Raw genomic sequence first — 22,496 nt, forward strand, 5'->3', positions numbered from 1 at the left:
GCTTAGAGTACTAAACTTGACTTTAACACAGAGGGTAAACATTGATTGAACAGTGGTGTCAGCAAAACCGTAAGTTCCTTATGACAGGCCAGCCAGAAAAAGCCATTCTTGTACACATGTTACAAGAGATGTAAAAGTCAAGGGAGGTATCCATGGGTACCACTATTTTTTCATCTGGTGACTTTCAGTGCATTCAGAGAAAGAGGGAATCTGTGTTAAAATAAGGAGTTACTCATCATCCAGTTAAGCTGCTCGTCATAACAAGAACTAGAGAAAAAAACGGTATGTAAAGTCAAGTACCAGATCAGGGGAACCATATTATAACATATGTGCCAATTTTATACAGGACAGAGCAACCGGCTGACAGTCGGTGTCCAACACTCTTATGGATAACAATGCCTTGACCTTGTTTCTTACCAGTGAGACGTATACATCATAGTAGTCTGGCTTGTCTATCGTTGCACCAGCAGAGCACATCAGTCTTACAGCGTGTTGTCTGAAGTGGGCCTGCAGACCTGCAATCTGCCGAAGGTGTCGACAAATATGCTCCACGGACACCCCCTGGAACAGCACGTGACGATGTTGACAGAAACTCATTAACAGCTACCAATATAGGAGTAATTTGGAATAGTCACTTCTGCCCTTCAAAGATGTCATTTCACAAGCTCTTAGTAACGTCTGAAAGCATTTCAGAACACAAATTCAGAAATGTGCTTGGGTGGGACTCAAACCCATAACCTCCTGCTTACTAGTGCAGCTGTTCCAGCTTCAGTGTTTACCAACTGAATTTTTCAGGGTCAGCCAACCAAATCAAACCCAATACAGCAGCAAGTACACTAGCAAACAGAAACGTCCTGTGAACAATCTGTGCTGTAATATTTATGTCACAAAAAAAGAGAACTTCAATCCTGCATCAATTTGAATGATGTTGGAAAAAAAAAAGAAATACCATAACACGGAAAAGGTGCCTGTATGCTAATTGATGTGACATGTGACACTGCAGAATGTTCCAAATTAGTGGTTAACTTTCCTTTTGTTGACTGGGAAAAGAGGAATTTAAAAAATGTCACAATTTGGACAAAATATATATATAAATACTTGGTTAGTCATTTCTCACTAATTAAGTGCCTGTCACAGAGATCAGGCATGCAATTTGGACTTCAGAAAAAAAAGAGGAAATTCTGATCTTTACAAGACTTTGTACAGTGTTTTTCAATTTCCAATAGCACAAGTGTGAAGTGAAAAAGGAGAAAATCAACTGATCCTTGGAATAGTTGCATTCCTGAGAGATGATATGCACCTAAGATCAAACAGCTACTAGGCTCAGCTCTCCATGAGCAGCTCTCCACATGTAGATCATTTTTCTTCTCATGCTTGCTTCCATCCCCTTTCTTCACAAACGAAACTAACTTACAGCTGGGAGCTTGGATGTCTGGAATGTCAGCGTGAACGCGGCACAGCTCCTGGGCGGCTGCTTGCCCATCCCGTCCCACTGGCACACGCTGTCCCTGTCCTTTCCCGGTGCGCCGGCATCTGTGGGGCCCTCGCTCCCTGGCAAGCACAGCCCCCAGGGCCGGCAGGGAGGGGTCAGGCAGTCACTGTCGTCCAGGAGCTCGCAGGACTCGTCCAGGTTGCAGGCGGGTCGGCTGCTGGTCTCGTTGCCCTCTCTAGCCACGCAGGTTTGCGGGCCACACCACACCTGCTCAAAAGAACAAGCACGCAGAAAGAAGAATGACCAGAAAGAGGCAACGCTACATTCAGAGGGTACATGCAAGTGATTATTCAACTAGAGTTTTGGGGCTCAAACACTCAACACATGATTTTACTAGTGACAGACCCTTTAATCCATGCCACAGATGTCGTTCGATCATGCATGTACACATGTGCTGGTACTGTACACATTGTACATTTTGGTCACGCATTGACCATGGTGACTGCAGTCAATGCACTGCATGATGAAACAGTGTTCATTTGAAAAATTCTCAGTGTTGCATTGCCAAAGAGGAAACACAAACTCGAAGGCAAATTTGCCAGCCACTATTACTGTGCAAAGCCATGAAAACATGGATTGTTGAGGGTCATAATTTGTCTGCAGATTGACCTAGCCTGTGCACTGTCCAGGCACTCAGGAACGTCCCTTGGCCCATAAATTTTTGTGAGACAAATTACACAAGCTGGGCTTTGGTGTGTTAAATTTAAAAAACGTTTTTCTTGAATTTCCCCAAAGCAGTGGCTCAAAAAATGGAACAGGTTCTTGAAATGATACACAAAGCAAATCACAGATCCCAAAATTTGCAAATTTTGACAAACTGCAATACATGCAAATCCTATACACTGCCTTGAAACCAGTGACACAACATATATTTAAGCTGTGGGATTTGTTTGTGGTTAGCTCAAGTTTTCCTTGCTATAGGTCGTACTACATAGCATTGTGCCTAATGGATATCACTTCTTGAATCAGTCTGACAGACTGTCCTCATAATTTTGCAATACTAAAATGTACATGTACATTGTGGCTTCCACGTTTTGCCTATTCAGACATGCAACTTAATTTTTCAACATGTAATTCCTAAAATCCCTCAACAGAAGATGAAATAAAACAACTTAAAGCATTCAAGCTGCACAAGACTTTAAGAGTGCTTTTCATTTTGATTGTCATACCAGTACCTCTGTCTTGGATACTGTCCGTTTATTGGCTTAGAACGATCACATGACAGGGTGACATATCTGCATATCACACTCACCATGAGACATTTCATTCTACCAATGGTGCGTGCACGCTCACGTGTGAAACAAAAGAGCTTTTAGAAGTTCGAGAACAAACATTTGCAGTCCTTCAGTCAGTTTCGCATGGTACCCATGATACGTTTTGTGCATAGGCTACCAGGGAATTCGATCAATGATAGTGCTCGTATAACAGACTCGTTCCCATCCCCGCAGCATATAAGGTAATTCAAAGACCGCTAACCAGACTATATAAATGTACTCACTGGTACCCGCACTAGTTTTACGTTAGAGTTTACACAATTAATGAAAGTGAGAGGACAGTACATTTGCTAACGATATAGTTTACATCTGTCATGTTAATTGTACAGTTTTACAGTCTGACAGTAGGCCCATCGTTTTCTGAAATACAGAGCTTGTTTCTTTTGAGAGATTCCCGAAGACAGAGGTATGACAAAACAATTGTTGACTAATGAGGTGTGGGATATGACGTCTTGAACACCTGAGGCAAAGCCGAGGGCGCTATGCATGCCCTCGGGTGTTCAAGACATCATATCCCACACCACAGCGGTCAGCAATCGTTAAATGTTGTTGGCAGAAGATACAAAAAAAAAAAGAAATACAAACACAAACAGAAAATCAATTGATATGAGACTGTTAAAGTAATGGGATTTCAAATGATGCACTTACATGCTGATTTGACGGGTTAGGTTTTCCCAGTTTGTGCCAATCAATCACATGGTAACTTTTGTAAATAGGTTTATGTATTTTGGCTCTATTTATTCTGAGAATTGCTTTGTTTCTTGGTTTCCTTCCTGATACTTGTTCGACTGAATTTCCTTTCACAACTACAGAGTATGTGGTTGAGGTATAATTTTTGCAGAGTCTGTCCGAATTGCAGACAGCATTTAGCATACCTTGCTGCACTGGACCAAGCCTTGCTCACAGTGACAGGTGTTACAGTCTTCCTTCCAGGTTTCCCCTTGGCTGTAGACCCGCCGGTCAACCACACAGGTGGGGACGACTCCGATCACTGGATGACAAGCAATTGTGGAATCAAAGAACAGTTCATTTTAACAGCACGGGGTTAGACAAAATAGCAGGTCGGAAGTGAGGGCTGTTCACACACAAACCTCTGGTAGGATCTGCTTCCTCTGTACAAGACCTGCGATATGGGTGATTCACATTTCAGTGCACCACCAAGAGGTTGCCAAGGAGAAGCTTTCTTTGCAGTGCACTGTGGGACAATGGTCAACCAAACTCAATTTGCCAGCCATGCCGTGCGCAAGGAACTTGTTTGTCTGGGACAAAGATTTGAAAGTGGGTTTTTTGAGTATCGGTGTAGGGGGTGGTTTTTTGAAAGGTAAGGAATACCCCAATCAATGCCTCTCTGTGACAAACTCTTGGTAGCATGCTGTATTGTGAATTGCCTGTATTAAGGTGGTTTTGGTTGATATGCAGACACACCAAACTTTTGGAAACTGGACACCATAGAAATGTTCTTGAATAGTGAATGGAACATAGTGACGAAGCCTAAAACAAGATTCTTAAGCCCTTTTAACATCATCATTTCAAATCATTAACAGTGTTGAAGTCGAGACCATCACAAGACCAGACACAAGTAACAGGGTGAACAGTGACAAAGGAATGCTTTTGTTGCAATTCCTTTGAACATTTAAACTTGTAGTTTCCCAGTCCTCTAGTTATGCCACAACTTATCTAGCAAGGGACGTGGCCCTGTTGTGAAGGAAAAAGATCGGAAGTTTGACACCCCAGACCAAACAGTTTCCTCACCTTCTGAACAGGTAGCACCGCTACGGCCTGGTGGGCATGTGCAGGTGAAGGATCCTATGCCATCTATGCAGGTGCTACCGTAGGCGCAAGGGTTGGAGGCGCACTCATTAAGGTCTGGAAAGGAGACAATAAAAAAATTCATCCAATAAAGCACAGTAAAAACTTTCAGTTCTCTTTCTTCGAGCCTGTGTAGATGATGCTGTCTGGGTGGTAATGGGCACTGTCAAAACCTTGGAAGGCATGAAGTTGGAATGCAGGTAACACATAGACATTACAGGCTCACGCGGGGAAAGAGAAAGAATGAAAGATTTTGAAGGGCAAACAGGTGAACTAGGTCATATTGAAAAAAAAAGGATTAGCTCAGACAGGAGAGCACTGGTGCACTGTTCCAGAGGTCAAAGGTTCACATCCCACCCCATTTAATAGTCCTAATTCCTCCACATTTCAACCAATGTTGTATGCACATTACTCAGCCACAGCTGGAATGACGTGCATGCCAACGGAAGCCACTGCGTGATGGCCACATCCCATAGATGGGGCGTTACTGTGGGATGAAACAGCGTCATTCACACATGGCCTTACCTCAAGAGAAGGCGATGCAGTTCAAAGAAACATGAAGGGACGAATCAGGTGGAAGAGCTGAGGGGATTTGAGGCTGAAGACAGCTTGTAATTGACAGGGCCAAAACCTAGTGGCACTACTCATCAGGAAATGTCACTTAGCATACCAAACTGCTCAGCCGACTTTGGCTCATGGCCTGCTGCAACTGGTACTTGTCAGAGGAAAATCTGGCTGAAAACCATGTCTGTGTTGATTTTATACTTGACGGCTTCAGTACAGCCTTGAAAATAAGCCTTGGCTGCTAGAATATGCATCTTTAATTACTTGTTTTTGCTTGGAAACAATTTTTCGAGGGAAAAAAAAAGAACTAAATTGGGCTAAAAATTTCAAAGTGGATAAAAGGACAGGTTCACTTTGGAGGGCAGAAGCTGAGACCACAACCCCAAATTACTTACTTATGCGGCAGTCAGGTCCGGTGAAACCGTCTGCACATTGGCAGAGGAACCAGTTGATACCATCAACACAACGTCCTCCATTGAAGCAGGGATTCCGGCTACAGTCATCGGTGTCTTGAAGGAAACAAAGAAAGAAATCACCAATTTTGGTTTTAAAATTCCTCATCCTAGCCCTGCTACCAGTCAAATGTACAGTAAAATAAAACAGCAGTCCTGAACTCCTCCGAGTTTTCACTCACTCTTTTCACAGAGTTGTCCTTCAAATCCCTCTCGGCAGACACAGATGAAGGAGTCACCGTTGGGAATACACGTTGCTCCATTATGGCACCTGTTAGCTGCGCACCTGTTACTGGTTGCTGTAGAAACAGGGAAATGAAAATAGTAGATGTTATCTTCGTGGTGAAGTCTACAGGTGTTTTAACGTGACCCACACAGCACAAACTTTATAGGGAGGGGTGTTGGGAGGAAAAATATTCTTTCTGGTTTTAAGTCCCACCACAGACATCCATGATCCCTTCATCTGTAATAAATGATTTTATGTTTTGCACAACGCTTTAACTTTTATTCCTCTGTTTATTTTTGTCTTAAGGGAGTAACGTGATGACCTAGCTGTTTCTTGGGAGATGTTTTTCTTCCTTCTCAAAATTTATTACTTTTGAACACAATTTTTTTACTGAAAGTTTCAGTTTTCAAGCACAAGAAAACTGCCTTTTTCAAAACCCAGGTCTGCAAAATGTTTTGGCCTTTTGCACATGATATTTGCTTCATCATCAAAAATTTAGTTTAAAACCCAACCTGTTTCTAAATAAACTTTACTCAAAGATTCAACTTAAACCATCACCTCTACATGATTGTCAGAGTAGGTAGCATTATATAGCACCGCTAATACCTCAATATTGTATCTAACGAGTTTGATGTCACTCTGCCAAAAATTGATTCACAAAACAATACTTGTCATTGTAATGTATAAATATGCAAAATAAAAGAAAGACATGCAACAACCAAAAATAATGTAAATAAGTCCCCACAAATCGGACAAAATGTGTCTTTATCATGGACTCGGTAAGAGCAATTTAAATGCTGTTCTCTGGACACAGAAAGAAATCTTCAAATGGATATGGTCAAACCATTGATCCAGCTTTTCCTACTCACAGATCAATTACTTAGGGCAAACACTCTGATCTTCTCCAAAAGGGACAAAGATGGGCCTATAAGTACCATTAAGACCCTATTCCCTAAGCTGTTTATCTTTAATTGCAACTTAAGGGCTAATCCCATTCAACTGACTATTGATCTGGCTGGCACAGCCCAGATTATCCCCCAGTGAGTGGTTTTTAACTGTTAACTCTTGGTATTTAAGCCTCACACTTTCCCACAAAGGGCAATAAGGGGAGGCTGTGTACCCCCCCCTCACTGAAGGTCACTATGGTTAAAAAATTTTTTCTTCTCCTGGGGAAATGTTTGGCGTCAAAATGTTGGATTAGCTGCATCATTGGCTGGGGCTCAATATAAGCTCTGTGGGAAAATGCCGATAAAAACAGAAATTCTACAAAACTCTTGTTCGACCGAATATCACGAAAAAAAAACTGCTGATAAAGGCATTTCTGTTGTAATGTGCAGAGTGGCTTTATTTTTTATTGCTTTATTTCTTTCTAGCTTATGACTTAGAGAGCAGAAACAATCAACCAAACAGAATTTGAGACTACCAAGGGTAGTCCACTTGTTAGATTGAGTAAACTTCACACCTGTACCCTCAACCCGGCTTATGTGTACATTGAAATTTAAAGGTTACAGAATTCTGGCCTTATATGCTTCAAAATTTAAAAAAAAAACCTTGATGGCCCTATAGGGAGGAGAATTATTGCCTTTGACCCATTGTCTGAAAGTGACGACCTTGGTCTAGCCACTTTTCACCATGAAATCTTAGCACTTGACTTACAGAGCTGGCATGAGTTTCCCTCCCAGCCGCTTGGGCAGATGCAGGTGAACGAGTGCTCCAAGTCATAGCATGTACCCCCATTGAGGCATGTGTTGACATCACATTGGTTGTCTCCTGAAACAAGGACAAGGTATTTCCATGCATTCAAAGTTCCAAAGACTACGTCACCCACTCCAACATGTTCAACATATTGGAGTGGTGACAGAGATGTTACCTGTGTGCATCTACCATACTTTTCCCTATTCCTGGTGGTTTTGTTTCTTACATTCACAGAAGTGTTATTTACGGAAAAGGTGGATATTTTTCTATGTTCTCCCAGTCCAAAGATGAAATTTGAATGACTCCAAAGTCCTCTCAATGTACTCCATTCAAGTACAGGTACAAAAATAACCTCTGAGTCCTTTGAAAGACTAGATATGAAAAATAGAACTGGAGTCCTCAATGAACTTGAGATTACCTGTACTCATACTCAAGCAATTTTATACACACTTACGAAAATGTACTCAGGCTTGCATAACAATTCATGTATTAGCTCTTACTCATGGTAAATGCATGAGTGAAGCAGAAATCATACTCATGGCCTTACTCATGGAGATGTACGTGACTGCAACACTGAGTCACAGAACAAAGTTAAGACCCGGGGCTGTTGTGAGTCCAGATATACAAGCGGCTACTTACGTGAGTTGCATGTCTTGCCCTTCCATCCTTGGGGACACTGACATGCGAAATCAGCATGCATGTCAATACATGTGCCATTGTTTCTGCACGGTGACAGTGCACAGTCATCTACATCTAGAATTGGACCGACGAGAAACAGGTCAGCATGATTCTTCAGGTACAAGCTCTTTAATTCTTTTGCCAATTTTGCTGCTGAGATAGAAACTGGTCTATTTATAAGATCATCGGGAGAAAGATTGTCAATATCTTTAATTACAGCAAGTTTAAAATTTGTGTCGCATTTTCTCAGACAATTCAGACCGCAGAAGAGCCATGTTTTGATGGGACAGACTAACTTGCTGTTTAGGTCAATAGCCCCCAAATTCTACCTGACCTTCGGATGACAGAGTTTAACCCACTGCATAAGGCAGTTCAGCCCCTCCAGCCTCCCCACACACACATATGCACACAAAATCTGGATGTTTCCACTGAAAGACACAACACCTTAATGTGTCCTTTGGGAATAGAAATGTCCATTTCTCACAGAATTAAGGCATCTAATTCGCTTGGGACCTTTGGACTGCAATTTCAGCAAGGGATTTTCAGCACTGAGGAAACAAATGTATGAAGTGTCAAACCCATAACACCAATCAACGTAGAGTCACGAGTCAAAGGACCAGACTTAGTGGGCACTCACTGAGTGATGTGTCGGCAGCTTCGGTAGAAACTAAGCTGCCAGAAATTTATTAGACAAAGGAAGAAATCTGGGCCTAGTTTATGACCAGAACCACAGATGAAATGCACTGTGGCCTCATGAGATGGAGAGAGTTCACACTGTAGCAGTTAGGCCCACAGAAATGAACTACATGGAACCCTTGATTTCCGAAGCAAAAGAGGTCACAAGCAGCAGAGTAAGCCCTTTTTGGAGGGTGTAAAACACCTGCATTTGTTATCAGAAGAGTTAACATTAGGGAGGTTTTGAGGACACACAGAATTGGGGATAGGAGTGTGTCTACTCACTGTGTTGGCAAAGTGTTCCTTCCCACCCGTCTGGGCAGATACAGCTGAATAAGTCTAGGCCATCCACGCACACCCCGTCATTCTGACAGGGATCACTCTCGCAGTCGTTGATATCTACAAGGAATGTCAATCATGTTCATTAGAGAGTTCTGATGATGAGACGAGCTCAGGGTTTTTACTTTTTGCTCGTATGCACTTGCTGTCTGCAAATTTACAATTCTTAAGGCTGACATGCATGCATTTCACTAATGTTACACTCAGAGGCTGCAGTCAAATTGAGTATTTTGTGGCAAGGGCTTTTGCTTGTACAATCTGCATAGTACACAGAATAGCCGCAGCCGCAGCCCCCTAAACACAATGTCTCTTCAGACACAGCCTTTATCTAGGCACTATATTGGATGTGCACGAGTCCTTAGATAACTCTGACATGTGTTTAACCTTTTAAAAATGACATCACCACCAGAGATAATGAACTCTTCCTTAATAGGTAAAAATACAAACACATCAATAAAAGCTGACCCCTTATTTGATTCTGCAATGATAACGGATAACGTCACTAGATGACATATGATATTCAAAACCAAATGTTTGTCATACAAATTATTTCTCCTCATCAGACAAAAAAAACAAACCACCAACTCTCAGCGACACGTTACGTCCCATTCCTTAGCCCAAAACAATACAGCCACCTGTGTAGCTTCCCATAGTGATATTCAAGCCCAGACACAAATACAGTTAACTGGTCCAGCCAGTGCATGCACCAGGCATTCATTAATTACAGGGGTTCTAGCACTTGTCCAACCTTCCCCCCCCCTCCTCTTAATCGAGCGCACGTTTTGAACTCTGTATGCCCTCGCATGACTCCAGTCTGCACTTGAGTCTGTCCATTGATTGGAATGCATTTTCTCTTCCTCTTTTATTCATGGCATTACCCAAGCCGAGTTGTGAAACTGTATGGATTAATCAACCACTCGCAAGCTTTTCCCAATGTATTTTTCTGTGCACTCCACAAACAAAAATTTCTTTAAACAATTTATTAGAGTGTTTTGACATAATTAGCTGAAATCAAATCAATAATAATAAAAAACAATTTACACTTATGCAGTAATTCTCAAACTAAGCTGGCTACTAATATAATGCATCTGCTAGCCAAAACAAAAAGTTGCAGCTGTTAGATTTCATACATTCAAAACATTTTTAACGTTTTGACCAAAGAACTGTGCTTCTCTAAACAAAACACCACAGAAGAACAGTACTACAAGGGATTTTGAGATCCAGAATAACATTCTGTATGGTGATGAACTAATATGCATTAATACACTGAGTATGAAGATTTTGGATGTCATATGTCTGGTATGGTAAAATTCACTACGGCAGGCTCTATGCAGGAAACAACCATCAGTAGTAGCAGATGTTGAATCAAAGTGAAAGATACTATGGAATGGCCAGATTCAACCAAATGACTACTGAAAAAACAACAACGTTTTCAAACTTCCATGTAAAACAGTGCTCAAGTTATAACTGAACAAATGCTGAACAAAATCTTTGTCACATAGGCCATGTTCGTAGTTATCTCCTTGAGTTCGTCTGTATAGATCTCAAGGTTAGCCATGGCCGCCGGTAATTAGCAAAACCTACAGTACCTTTTTATATCATTTCTTGGACACTCACTGTTTGAATTTCATACCCGAAGCATATTGTCTACGGATGCTACACTACATGTTCATCAAGCCATCAGGTCAATTGTAAAAAAAAAAAAAAAAAATCCTGTTAGTAGGGACTTAACAGTTGGGCAGCCTCAACCAATTTAATGTACACTGTCAATTAATTACCAGACTAACACATTGATCGGTTCTTAAGGGAGCCACACAATGCAGTCGGTGTAATTAGCATCAATGGACGTGGCTGACTGCCCCAAGATATTACCAGCTGTTGGCTCAGCTGACCATATTGCCGTTTCTCTGTGCCCAGATGTTGGCTTTGTTTGATGGGCAATTCTTTTTGTTTCTCCGTAAGCTTGTTTGACACGAGTACTGGCGACGACAGGGGATTCACACTCGAGTGGATACACTGGATGACTTTTTCATTATGACATTCTGTCAATATAATGTCCACTTGAGATAAAAAAGCGGCCATGAATATGGAACAGCACCGAGTGTGAAATAAAAGAAGCAAGTTATTCACCCAGTTCAGACATCCCCTGAATATCAAATTACAACATCTTGGGTATAAAAGAGAACAAGCCTTGCTTGGAAAGATAATGACTAAGTATCGACAAATTTCATACACTACACTTCTGTAAATTGCACGTGATTTCAACCAAAATAATAGCGAAAAAATGCCAAGATGTGCTGACAGTGCTTAGTATTTTGGAGAAAGTATATATGTTCCTAAATGTCACTCATTGCAACCCACTATCACAGCATCTGAGACGCAGTCTGAGAATTACAGTCAACCCTCAGGTATTTCCAACTATTTACCTCATCTGGCCATACAAAGTGGACATGCTTGGCCAGACTGGACAAAAGACAAACGTGATGTCCACAGCATTAAGAAGGCTGCAGGCAAAGTGCCATTTTCTATAAACCGAGAGAGGAAATTAACACTGGCAAAGTGTATCTTAATGTGAACATAAACTTTAAAGTTCCTTGGCAGTTTTTCACCCAATCTTTGTAACATTTGTGGGGCCTGCCATTTGTGCAACCAATAGTGTCATGAGCCGTTCGTTTTGTGCTGCCGTTGAATTTACAGCATGAAAAACACAGGAAGGAGTGCTTACTTTCGTGACAGTAGATGCCTGTGTAGCCAGGGTCACAGATGCAGGAGAAGCGGTCAGCTCCTTGACTGAGGCAGGTGCCATGAGGACCACAGATCCTGGAGGGAACTACAGAGATGCCTCCTTCACTGTCGCTGGCTGGCAACACTACCGTGCAGCTATCCACCACTGATGACAAAAGAAAGTTGTTGGAAAAAGAAGACCACTGATGTCAAAATCGTAAGCAATGTGCCAAATGGTAGACAGGCGCAGAAAGATTAGAATGGAGAGATCGGAAATAAGGGGGGTTGGGATAAAGTTGGAAGCTACCGACAAAAAAGTTTCATCTGAATTTTCATTTTAATGTTACAGTTCATGGCAGAAGACACCAATTAGGAAGCATTCCAAGGTTGACAATCAAAAGTTGACAGTTTACAATGAGACTGCAAGTTTCTCTAGAAATGAAACTGCATTAATGTTGAAGACCACAGTCCATGCATGACACTTTAACCAGCCCCGCAATGCACAAAAATATTTGTGACTCCAACGCTGGTAAAACTAACTTTACACAATTTAAGCACACAATGTCCACCCTGATACCTTGGCAATGTGGTCCATGACACAGCTGCTTGGGCTGGGAACAGTTCTTTCCCTGGTATCCATCGGGGCAGGCACAGTAGTAGTCACCCAGGAGATTGAAGCACTGGGAGTCATGGTGACAGGGATTGGGGTCGCAAAGGTCAACATCAATCTGAAAAATGATGAACATTGTGTAGTGACAGAAAATGACAAGAGAAGAAAAGCTATAAGAATACTGAACGGATTTGTTTTGTCCAATAAGCTAGCACCCCTGTAGACCACTCTTATTTTGCCTTTATGGGCAGCCAAAGTTTGCAGAAAAATCACCCTTTGGTTGGTTTTTGATTTTACCTCAAATTCCTTCAAATTGTACATGTCCCATGACTTTTAAAGGGGTTGTATTTTCATTTAGTATTCGTTGGTACATGTATCATTATCTGGTGCTGGTGTTCTGATAGCTGTGTGTGATTTTTAAGGCTTTGTGAACTATTTTTTACTCTTTTATCGGCCACTTGTAGGAAAAACACAACTGTGACATGAAAAGACCAGACCCCATACACTGTCTTTCCTCTACTTGCTAATGTACATATACTTTAAAATTAATATCAACCGTCAAAATATAGCTGCTGGTTCTGGCAAAGATCTCCCTGACTTACTTCAAGTGAGTGGTTTTTAGTGTCATACAAATTTCATAGAAAATGGGAATGTTGAGAGACAGATCTATACCAAATGCGGTGACTGGGTGCTTCATTCAGGTCCTTGGCCCTGGTTATCCCATAATATTGATGACTTATATGCATCTCTGACTGGATGACACACAAGTAAGAATTAGTGTGTCCACTTCAATCAAGTGCTCTGCCTTCAATTCATCTTTCTGGCCTTGGCAAGGAACCTAACATTCAAGTTATTTTTGACATTCAAAAAAAAAATAATTGGCCTTAAATTTATGCACTTGAGCCTTAAATCAAGCACTTGGCATCAATTTAAGCACTTGTCTTCAATTCATGAACTTGACCTTCAACTTACGTGCTTCAAATTCATTTAAAGCCCGAAGCCTTCACTTCCTAGTTCCGGATTCAGTAATCAAACCCACCTGACAATCGGTCCCCGAGAATCCAGGTGCACATTTGCATTGGTAACCAGCAACCTTGTCAATGCACTGCCCCCCATGCTTGCAGGGGCTGCTAGCACACTCATCAATGTTGATCTCACATTCAATACTGGAGAATCCAGGAAGACACACACACGAGAAGGAGTTTACCAAGTCCTGCCAACAACAACAACAACGAAACCTAACATGCATGCACAGGTTCGCACGGCAAAATCTGATCTAGCAGCATAAACTCTCAACACAGAGGACTACACGCAAGTTTATTTTCAGTCAAGCCCATGAATGCAATCAGAGTAACAGAAGTCGAGACCTGTCTACATAGTTCAAAGAAAAAAAACTATGTACTTCTAACCTTAAAGAAAATACAGATAGGAGTTTTATAAGTTTTTTCTTCAAGGAAAATAAATTACAGTGTATTACCTGCACAACTCTGAATGCAAAATTTTTCAATCTATCCGACGAAATTACAACATGTACAGGCTGCAAATAGAAAGCATGAGTTTGCAGATATTCATTTGCAATCCTCCTGTTCTGAATGACAACAGCAAATGAAATGTGCATTCTGTTTTGCAGTTTATTCATCTCAAGGGCAAATAGAGGAAAAGAACGGAAGAGGTGCTGGTAGGGAATTGACACAATAAAAAGTGCACTATGTCGATTCATTGCCGAGGACATTGAGGACACTGTGTGTGAAGATTAAGAAAAAGATGCCAATTTATGGTGCACAGATTAAATAACGGATAAACACGAGGAACGAGTGACAAACCGCGCATTCAGGTCTGCACAATGTGCATCGATCTTAAGAAAAAACAAAAACTAGGGTAGAGACGATCATAGGTACAGCTGACTGCTCTGCCCAGTATTGTGACTACAAAAATCTGTTTGTAGGAGTATGACCTTGGACACATGTCAAAGACAATTGTGGTTGGGATGTTAATTGATGGACAAGATCAGACTTTGATGTTTCTTCTTCCCACAAATTGGTTACAAAGGAAACAAATGTAGGAAAGACTTAAAAACCTTGAGGAGTAAACAATTAATGCCCATTATAAAACAAATAAAATCCTAAATGACTCCAATGGCATTCCATTTTCAGATTTCCCCCAAAATGCACACCACAAAACCGCTATAATAAACAACAGAGTCAACTTCAAAAAAATTTGAGGATAGCGGTCATTCAGTATAGCGATTTTCAGTCACCAATGCAGCCATTCACAGTTCCAGCCTGTTCAAACGTGTGGTGACCCGCCTCACAAATGCGTCTGCATGAGGATTTTTGACCAACACTTCCAACTTTAGCGCAAAAGAAACTGAAAATGATAAATGCTGAAGTTCTTGCTAGTTGTTCAGAATGTTCTTTACCTTCAAGGTAGTTCTCACTGGAAGTGAAATAAAGTTTTCTTGAGCCATCGCTTAAAAATTGCATGTGAAACGCAGTGCAGTTACACTGGTTCCCATTGCTACAATAGATGGTCCAGGAACTATTGTACAGCCCTGGAGCACAAGCCACAATGTTACATATCCAAAGTGGGCAAGGTACAAAATGTTAGCTCAGGAAAGCATTATTGCAAACAATTGAAAGGAGCAAAATATTTAACAAAGACATGTAAGTTAAGTTTACAAAAAGCTGATCTCTCTAGTGTCTACTTGGAACGTATATGTATTTTCTGTTTTGATGTTTTTTTTTCTCAGTAAAATCCTTGCCTTTGTAGCAACAACATGAACTGAAATTATCTGCATATGAGGCGCCTGCATTGCACGCACCGGGTACTCAGAAACTGTTTTTTTCTACAAGGCCCCAACACACGCATGTAAGTTATACATGTACCCATTAACAATATGTTTTGGCCGTTGTTCCTTCGTGACAAAGGTTTTCCTTACCTCTTGAGTCATTAACATCAAGTCCTAAATAATAATCTTCCATTTAATAAAATATTCACATTTGGTATCCGAAATGAAAACATGGCACTCAGAAATACAGGTCAGTCAATTCGTATTGCTTAACCACGGACTAAAGAAAGTCCAAATGTTCTAAAGAAAGTGCAATGCCGATACACCGAACATCACTATACTGAACAATTGAGTATACTGAACTTTCTCTTTGCTTCCGAATTTTCTATATGCTTTTACCCAATGTTCAAAAATTGCTTTAAGCAAATTGAAAAAAGAAACCTGTTGATACACAGATAATCTAATTTATCTAACCCAAGCTTACATCCTTTTGGTATGGCATTTAATTTGGTAATAGAGTATAGACTCTCAAACAGAATTCAGATTATCACTGTCATTTCTTAATAATGAACTATTAATTTCTACATTTATTCTTCAGCAAATTAAATATAAGAAGCTTACCAGACACGTTCCACCATTGATACAATGACCCACACAATCATTTACATCTGAAAATCAACACAAACCAATTTGTACAGTTATAGGGAAAAGTACTGAATTAGCATTACATGCAACAGCACGTGTGGTGATTACGTTTATCGTGGTATGAAAGTTGCAGGCATCATGGAAATAGGTCAACAGCGCATTGCTTGTAACAAATTCATAATAAGAATTCATGAGATGGATCCAACTACCGTAGTAACACTAACTGCTTACATTTTGAGCAGAGTGTCTACACCATCTTCAGCCCTGATTCTTGCAAGGGTAAGTTTAATGATCCATCTTTCTCTGTTAACAACCATATTTGCGATCCATATCGACAAAAATCATTCTTAAGTTCCAAGACCTGCTCCTCGGTTATGGGCAAGTTAGGAAGATCTTTGCATAATGGGTATCAGTACAGTTGAGACTGTCAATTTTTTCTCCCATATAAGGACTATACCCATGCATGTGAGCATGGCAAACTGAATGATACATTTACATGAAAAGCTTACAATACTCTTTCCATTTCAAATGGAAACAAATCACATGACTTAATGCATTTCAGACTATTACACAGGATCTAATCATACATGTATCTGAGCTTCTCAAACTGTTTCAGCAAAGTATTAAAAAGTAACACCATTACTAAATTGACTGTCAATACGTGTTCCATAGACTCATCAGCCGCCCTAAAAGAAACCCAGTGTTTGGCGTATACGATACTGCCCGACAAGTTCTCAAGCTTACTTACTGACGTCGCAGTTCTTTCCAGTCCAACCAGGCTGGCAGTCACACAGGTAGTCTCCTACCCGGTTCCTGCAGGCGAAAGCATGCATACAAGGCCTGCCCATGCACTCGTTGGCATCTGAGTGGGGGGTGGACCAAAACATAGTTTAGCCAAGTGTGATTTTGATGGTTTGAATAGAGGGAGGTAGTAGCAAAGAGAAGGAGGTGTGCGGCGAGCACCTTGTCAAATCTCTTAGGAGCGAGTGGGGGGTTTCGACAGTGCGCTCTGTCTGTTGCATGATGCCTGACGAAGGACGGAGTATACTGTCCAAATGCCCTTTGATGTTATCTGTTTCATCTTTTTGTTGTTTGTCACAGAATACCGTGACAACCACTGTGACTATTTTCAGTACACTGTCCAGTTCACCACTTTAATTTAACGGATACGGATTTGTATGATAATGGCTAAAAATTTGAATTACAACTTTGTGCGCATTACCGCTTTGCAAAATTTACCAAATAAAAAATGAAATTGAAAATGTGCTGAATATAAGCTAAATAACAAAATAAATTCAACTTTATGGCCAATCTTTCTTCTAACAAAGTTTCAACATGAAAACATGTCCAATTAAATATCTGACAAAACCAAATTCATTCTTAACACAAAGCTTCTCAGTATTTGTTTCTACTTTATATCTAACTTTGTTCAATTGTTTATATACACCTGAAAGACACATTGCAATTCTGATCACATTTCCAGATGACAAGAGAAGTTGAAGTCAAACAAAAATATTACCACCATCAAACTGAACTGAGTTTTCAACAACAGAATAACCAGGTCATCTTTCCGTATTTTCACTTTTAGAAAAAGAAAAAGCACAAAGCATGTATTTCTTTGGAGTTACTTCCTGATAGAGAATTACCACATTAGAAAAATTAAGGAACTTCTACTTCAACATTAACACTGAAAAGAAAAACAAAAAGACAAAAATAGTTGGCTTACAAGAGGACCATTTTGATTAAGTGCAAATGTACCTTACGTACCAAATTGGCAGACGGGTCCTTCCCACTGAGGTGTACACAAACAACTGAAGCTGTTGACTCCATCGATGCATTCCCCTCCATTCTGACAGGGCTGGGAAATGCAGTCATCAATATCTACCCCAAAAAACCAAGATCCGACCCGATCTAACAAATTCTTACACAAAATAAATAGTCCAATAAATTCTTTCTATGATCTTCTGTATTGAATTGAAAGATTGGTTGGCATTAGGTGGTAAAATCACATTGGGAAAACTGTGATTGGTAACAAATACACCAGTTATGATGAAACCCTAGTTTCATGGCGACTCCAATCCCCTCATGATAGACAAAGTTTGTGTCAAGAGTTTACTCTCAAAACCTGGTAATTTTAGTCACTGGTTCGTTCCCAGCATCAAAAAGGAGCTACAGAATGTCCCTCAGATCTTGCAAAACAGATTCTAGTCCAGTACCATATCTAGTAGAGTTTCAAAGCAACTGCTGGTCTAAATCAGTGGATGTAAATTTCTCGATGTACGTTTTTTAGCTGTATGTTTCTTCCTGTGTAGTATAATTTTTATTCTTAAGTTTATATAATTAATGTGTGTGTTTTAATTGTTAAGGTTAAGTGTTTATTTTAATCCACTGCGCAATTTGACAGCAAAAGGAGTCACAATGTGTCCCTCAGACCTTGCCATATTGATGATTAACAAAGTAACTCAACAAATATCATTATCATCTTTGTTGACATAAATTGGTGGGTGTGACATTGTTAATGTCAGTTTTTTGGGGGGTTCTTCTTGTAAAGTACAATTAAAGTTTTCTTAACTTCATTTACTTTAATGCACGCGCCTTTAATTGTTAATGTAAGTTTTAATTGTAATCCACCGTGCAATTTAGTCGGCTGCAAGACGAGATTGAAATAAGCCAGTAAAAAAGCAATAATAATGACTGGGGTTAAAAAGTAAACCATCGCAACAATGAACTTGGTAAGGGGCGAGTGGAGGCACTTTTCATACTGACTTCTTTGTCTGTCCTTGCTATTGCAGAGTATTTGGCAAATGCTGTGAAACACATCAGTCTCCCTCCCTCTTCAGACTTGAGTCAAAACCAAGCAATTGGTCATGGATCAGTAGAATGAAACAAACACATTCATCATCAATGGCCAATGGCACATATTCACATGCAATGCTGTCACACAGGGCAGAATCCGACTAGGAAAGCCTGGGAAAGGCCAGTGAGTCAATTTGTTGGTAAAATTGATAACTTAAAAGAGTTCAAAATTCAAATTAAACACAGCCATGAAATTTCACAAAGTGAATGCAAATCTTGTTCTTCAGTCAAAGAAAATGATTTTTTGTCCAGAATTGGGGGGGGTTTCCCTACTTTTTTGGTATACATGTAAATGTAGGGTAAAAATTGATCAAATAAAATCAGCTGATCCAACAAAAAACCTCCATGCTAGTTATTAGACACTCTTAATATTTCAACAAATTTCAAAAATCTTTCACCAATTCCAACTGATTACAGGTCTGCAACTTTAAAAAAGTGTCAAAATCTACAGCAAAATGACAAGAGGGGAAAAACGTATTGATGGCCCAAACAAATGAAGCCTGCACTTACTCTGTTGGCAGGTATCTCCTTTCCAGCCTCGGGTGCATATACAATGGAAGCCCTCTCCAATCTCCAGGCACGTCCCACCATTACCACATGGCCGATTCTCACAAGGATGCTCCGCTGGTAATCAATGTACAATAAACCATCATTGCCCCCAATGACGCATTCAGACTCGCACCTTAACCGCACTGTTCACTACATTTTATTTTTTTTCTCAAGACCAGTCGGGACCTAGTCATGGATTATCGGCTTTTTAGATTTGTTAAATTTGAACAGTTCACCATACTGTAAACATGGCAGTTCTGGGAACTGCATTCAAGATAGCACTGAATATGAAACATGAGCTTCAAAAAAGGGATAATATGCTTGTTTGAAGATACATGTACATCCTGTAGTGAATCTCCAAATTCATGTTTTTATTGTAGCTTTGTTCTAATATTGCGATTACTTTTCATTCTCCTAGAACAAGTTTCCATTCTTTGCAACTAAACTTTTTTTCGGTTTCTATGTGGTCATTCCCGACTGATATACTTCATGAAAATGAATCTTGCATTTTTATCTGCTCTCATTGGACCAAGTAAAAGTACAATATTAACTTCCACTTCGAATTTTCTTCCCATGAGGACTAACTTTCCTGGGTTTGGAGGTTTCCTTTGTTGTGTACATTTCCTTCCTTAAGATTCCTTGATAATGCACTGCAGATCCCACTCTGCATCCCATTCCAGGCCCAATTCCGGATCCTATTCCGGATCCAGATACCAATTTGGACATTCTAGTTCCATTCCAGACCTTATTCTGTATCCCAATCCGTATCCCATCCAGGATTCCATTCCGGATCCTACATGTCTCATGGATTCCCTTTGCTTGTGTCTCACCTTCCTCACATGTTTCTCCGTGAAACCCAGGCTGGCACTGACAGGTGAATTCATTGGGGCCGCTGTTGGTACACACTCCATCATTCAGGCAAGGTTTGTGTCTGCCACAGTAATTAAAATCTTCACACAGGAAGGACAAGCAAAATTGACTTCAATAATGGTTAAAACAGAACTACACTGCACCAGAAACAAGCTTTTTAACAGAATCACATTCTTGCATAATGACAAGTGGCTCTGCAAAATTGGGCCTTGATGATAATTTTCAGTTTTATTCATTTCTCAAGATTATTCAGAGAGGAATTGCAAAGCATCAGTTGGGAAGATGGGACAGTAGAGGGTACTTAACAGATTTGTTAATCCAGATTCGTCAAGTCAAGGAGGACAAGGATGATTGAACAATTTAGATTGTTCCATCAAGTCTATAATCAAGTAGTTAGTTACTGCTAGAAATGTGGCAATTCAGGTTGGAATCAGCCAAAAGGAAAATAAAAGTCTTTCCAAGTTTCACACAGGATCTATACATTAAAACGCTGGTATGGGATGGGGGATAAGTTTATAAAGGTGTGTGTGTAATACATTTTGGCTTTGTTTTCATGTAGGAACACCAAGAAATGACAGCTAATTGCAATATGGGTCAGTTACGGTTCCAGCACTTTCATTCCACGTTAGAGCCCAAACAACTGACCGACTCAGAAAGTAGAGTGGGTATGCACCATATCACAATCTTAGGCTCCCCACCAGCAACCCTAAATCATCCCATACTGCAGAGCAAATCTCTGCCAACACTCCAGAATAAGACCAATTTATGAGAACTTTGTTTGCCGAAAATCCATCCACATGATTGCTCCACAGAGTGTGAAATTACAATTACAGTCAGATGTCTGCTTTTCTGATTGCTTTTGGTGCTGTCGAACCAAAAGCTGAAGTGGTCAGACGAAATAGCTGAAAGAAATATGATTTTAGGTAAAAGGCCCAATGGGCCCAAAGCTTTACAGTGGTAGTGCTCTGGTTTGTGCCTTTTATGATATTTTGAAAGTTTGCTCTCAAGTGACCTTGTCCTAATAAAAGTTGGTAACAGCAGAATGAAATTGATCCTACTGGTATGTTTTGTCAGGCTTTTTGTCCTACTTTCATCAGCTGGCCCCAAATCGCAGACAACGCTTGCCACCTTTGGTCATGAAAATATGTGTCACATTTACAGCCTCTCAAATCATGCTAGTGTATTGCAGACATGGCGGTTTACCCTTTGCAATCATTTGCTCAGTTGAAGGATTAGCTTCTGCAATTTGTAAGAATACAATCCCGGAGTAGCATGTTACATATACACATACCTTCGTCACATAGCATTCCTCCCCACTCCTGTTGGCAGGTACACTGCCAGGGGGAGCTACAGCTGCCGTGGACACAGCCTGGATAGGGTGAGCAGTGGTCACATAGCTCCCCTTGCCAGCCATACTGACACCTGTCCCGATATAAATCGAGGGGAGGATTTAAAATGACAAGTTTCAACTTATTGGGGGGATTAGGCCCTCTGATGAGAACCTCTCTCAAGCCTGTCAGAGGGACACGTGTGGCGTGTATATTCATGCCGCACGGAATCCTGAAATGTTCAGGGGAGGTTTTGCGTGTCCGAGATATTTCCCACCAGACAAAGAGAAAGTTCAAATAAAAGTTCCCCGTGGTGGGAATGATTTAAGGATACTCTCATAATACCTTGCATTTGTGGAAACCATTGGAACTATTATAAACAGTGTTCCTTCTGTGGGTTGAAAATGCTTCGTTTGCTCTTAAGCCATGTGGCTGCTGTCTGTTTTCACATGACGGGAATTAAATCAGGAGTCTGAATGTCAGTTTTGTCACGGTAATGTCACTGCCAGTCCAAGAACATTCAGACCTCCCCACAAATAAGTTCACCTTGGAGTCAATGCCCCTCCCCCAAGTTTGACTCAGCGCCAAGAGCTCTCACCATTTCAACAGCCTCTTTATTTCATGCAAGTTTGCGTCACATCTTGGTGAGGCAATCACCAGCAGAAACATGGCAGTGTCCAAATCACTTAGCTGTGTCTGAGAATAACACATGCACCTATGGAAGCCGCTAGCTAGTGGCTTCCTGTGCTATTCATGAACATTTGATATCCAGCCATAGCCAATTTTGAGCCATGTGTAATTTGGACACAGCCACACAGCAGGTACTACATCACCACTTTGCTGTTTACAATCATATCATTATCTCCCTGTGTAAACCCCAACGTTAAACCGGAACAAATCTGCTACTTCATTTTGAAGTATT

At 40.6% G+C, this 22,496-nt stretch overlaps 1 protein-coding gene across 1 annotated transcript in view; it reads right to left on the bottom strand.

Annotated features, from left to right (window-relative positions):
- Positions 1-22,496, bottom strand: part of LOC110985984 (protein jagged-1b-like) — a 46,184-nt gene that overhangs the window by 4,421 nt on the left and 19,267 nt on the right. Inside the window, exons 6-23 of the mRNA XM_022247531.2 lie at positions 21,538-21,668; positions 20,207-20,326; positions 19,338-19,451; positions 17,739-17,852; positions 16,720-16,833; positions 15,948-15,994; positions 13,578-13,751; positions 12,506-12,656; positions 11,930-12,094; positions 9,151-9,264; positions 8,152-8,265; positions 7,474-7,587; positions 5,774-5,890; positions 5,535-5,648; positions 4,519-4,632; positions 3,642-3,757; positions 1,415-1,699; positions 418-561 (exon numbers count right to left, since the gene is read on the bottom strand). Coding sequence (XP_022103223.2) covers positions 418-561; positions 1,415-1,699; positions 3,642-3,757; positions 4,519-4,632; positions 5,535-5,648; positions 5,774-5,890; positions 7,474-7,587; positions 8,152-8,265; positions 9,151-9,264; positions 11,930-12,094; positions 12,506-12,656; positions 13,578-13,751; positions 15,948-15,994; positions 16,720-16,833; positions 17,739-17,852; positions 19,338-19,451; positions 20,207-20,326; positions 21,538-21,668 — 2,362 coding nt within the window. The remainder of the gene's footprint in view (positions 1-417; positions 562-1,414; positions 1,700-3,641; positions 3,758-4,518; positions 4,633-5,534; positions 5,649-5,773; positions 5,891-7,473; positions 7,588-8,151; positions 8,266-9,150; positions 9,265-11,929; positions 12,095-12,505; positions 12,657-13,577; positions 13,752-15,947; positions 15,995-16,719; positions 16,834-17,738; positions 17,853-19,337; positions 19,452-20,206; positions 20,327-21,537; positions 21,669-22,496) is intronic.

The sequence above is a fragment of the Acanthaster planci genome, linkage group LG01 (genome assembly GCF_054643075.1).
Source record: "Acanthaster planci isolate LZ-2023a linkage group LG01, COTS_SCS, whole genome shotgun sequence".
In the NCBI taxonomy this organism is placed as follows: domain Eukaryota; kingdom Metazoa; phylum Echinodermata; class Asteroidea; order Valvatida; family Acanthasteridae; genus Acanthaster; species Acanthaster planci.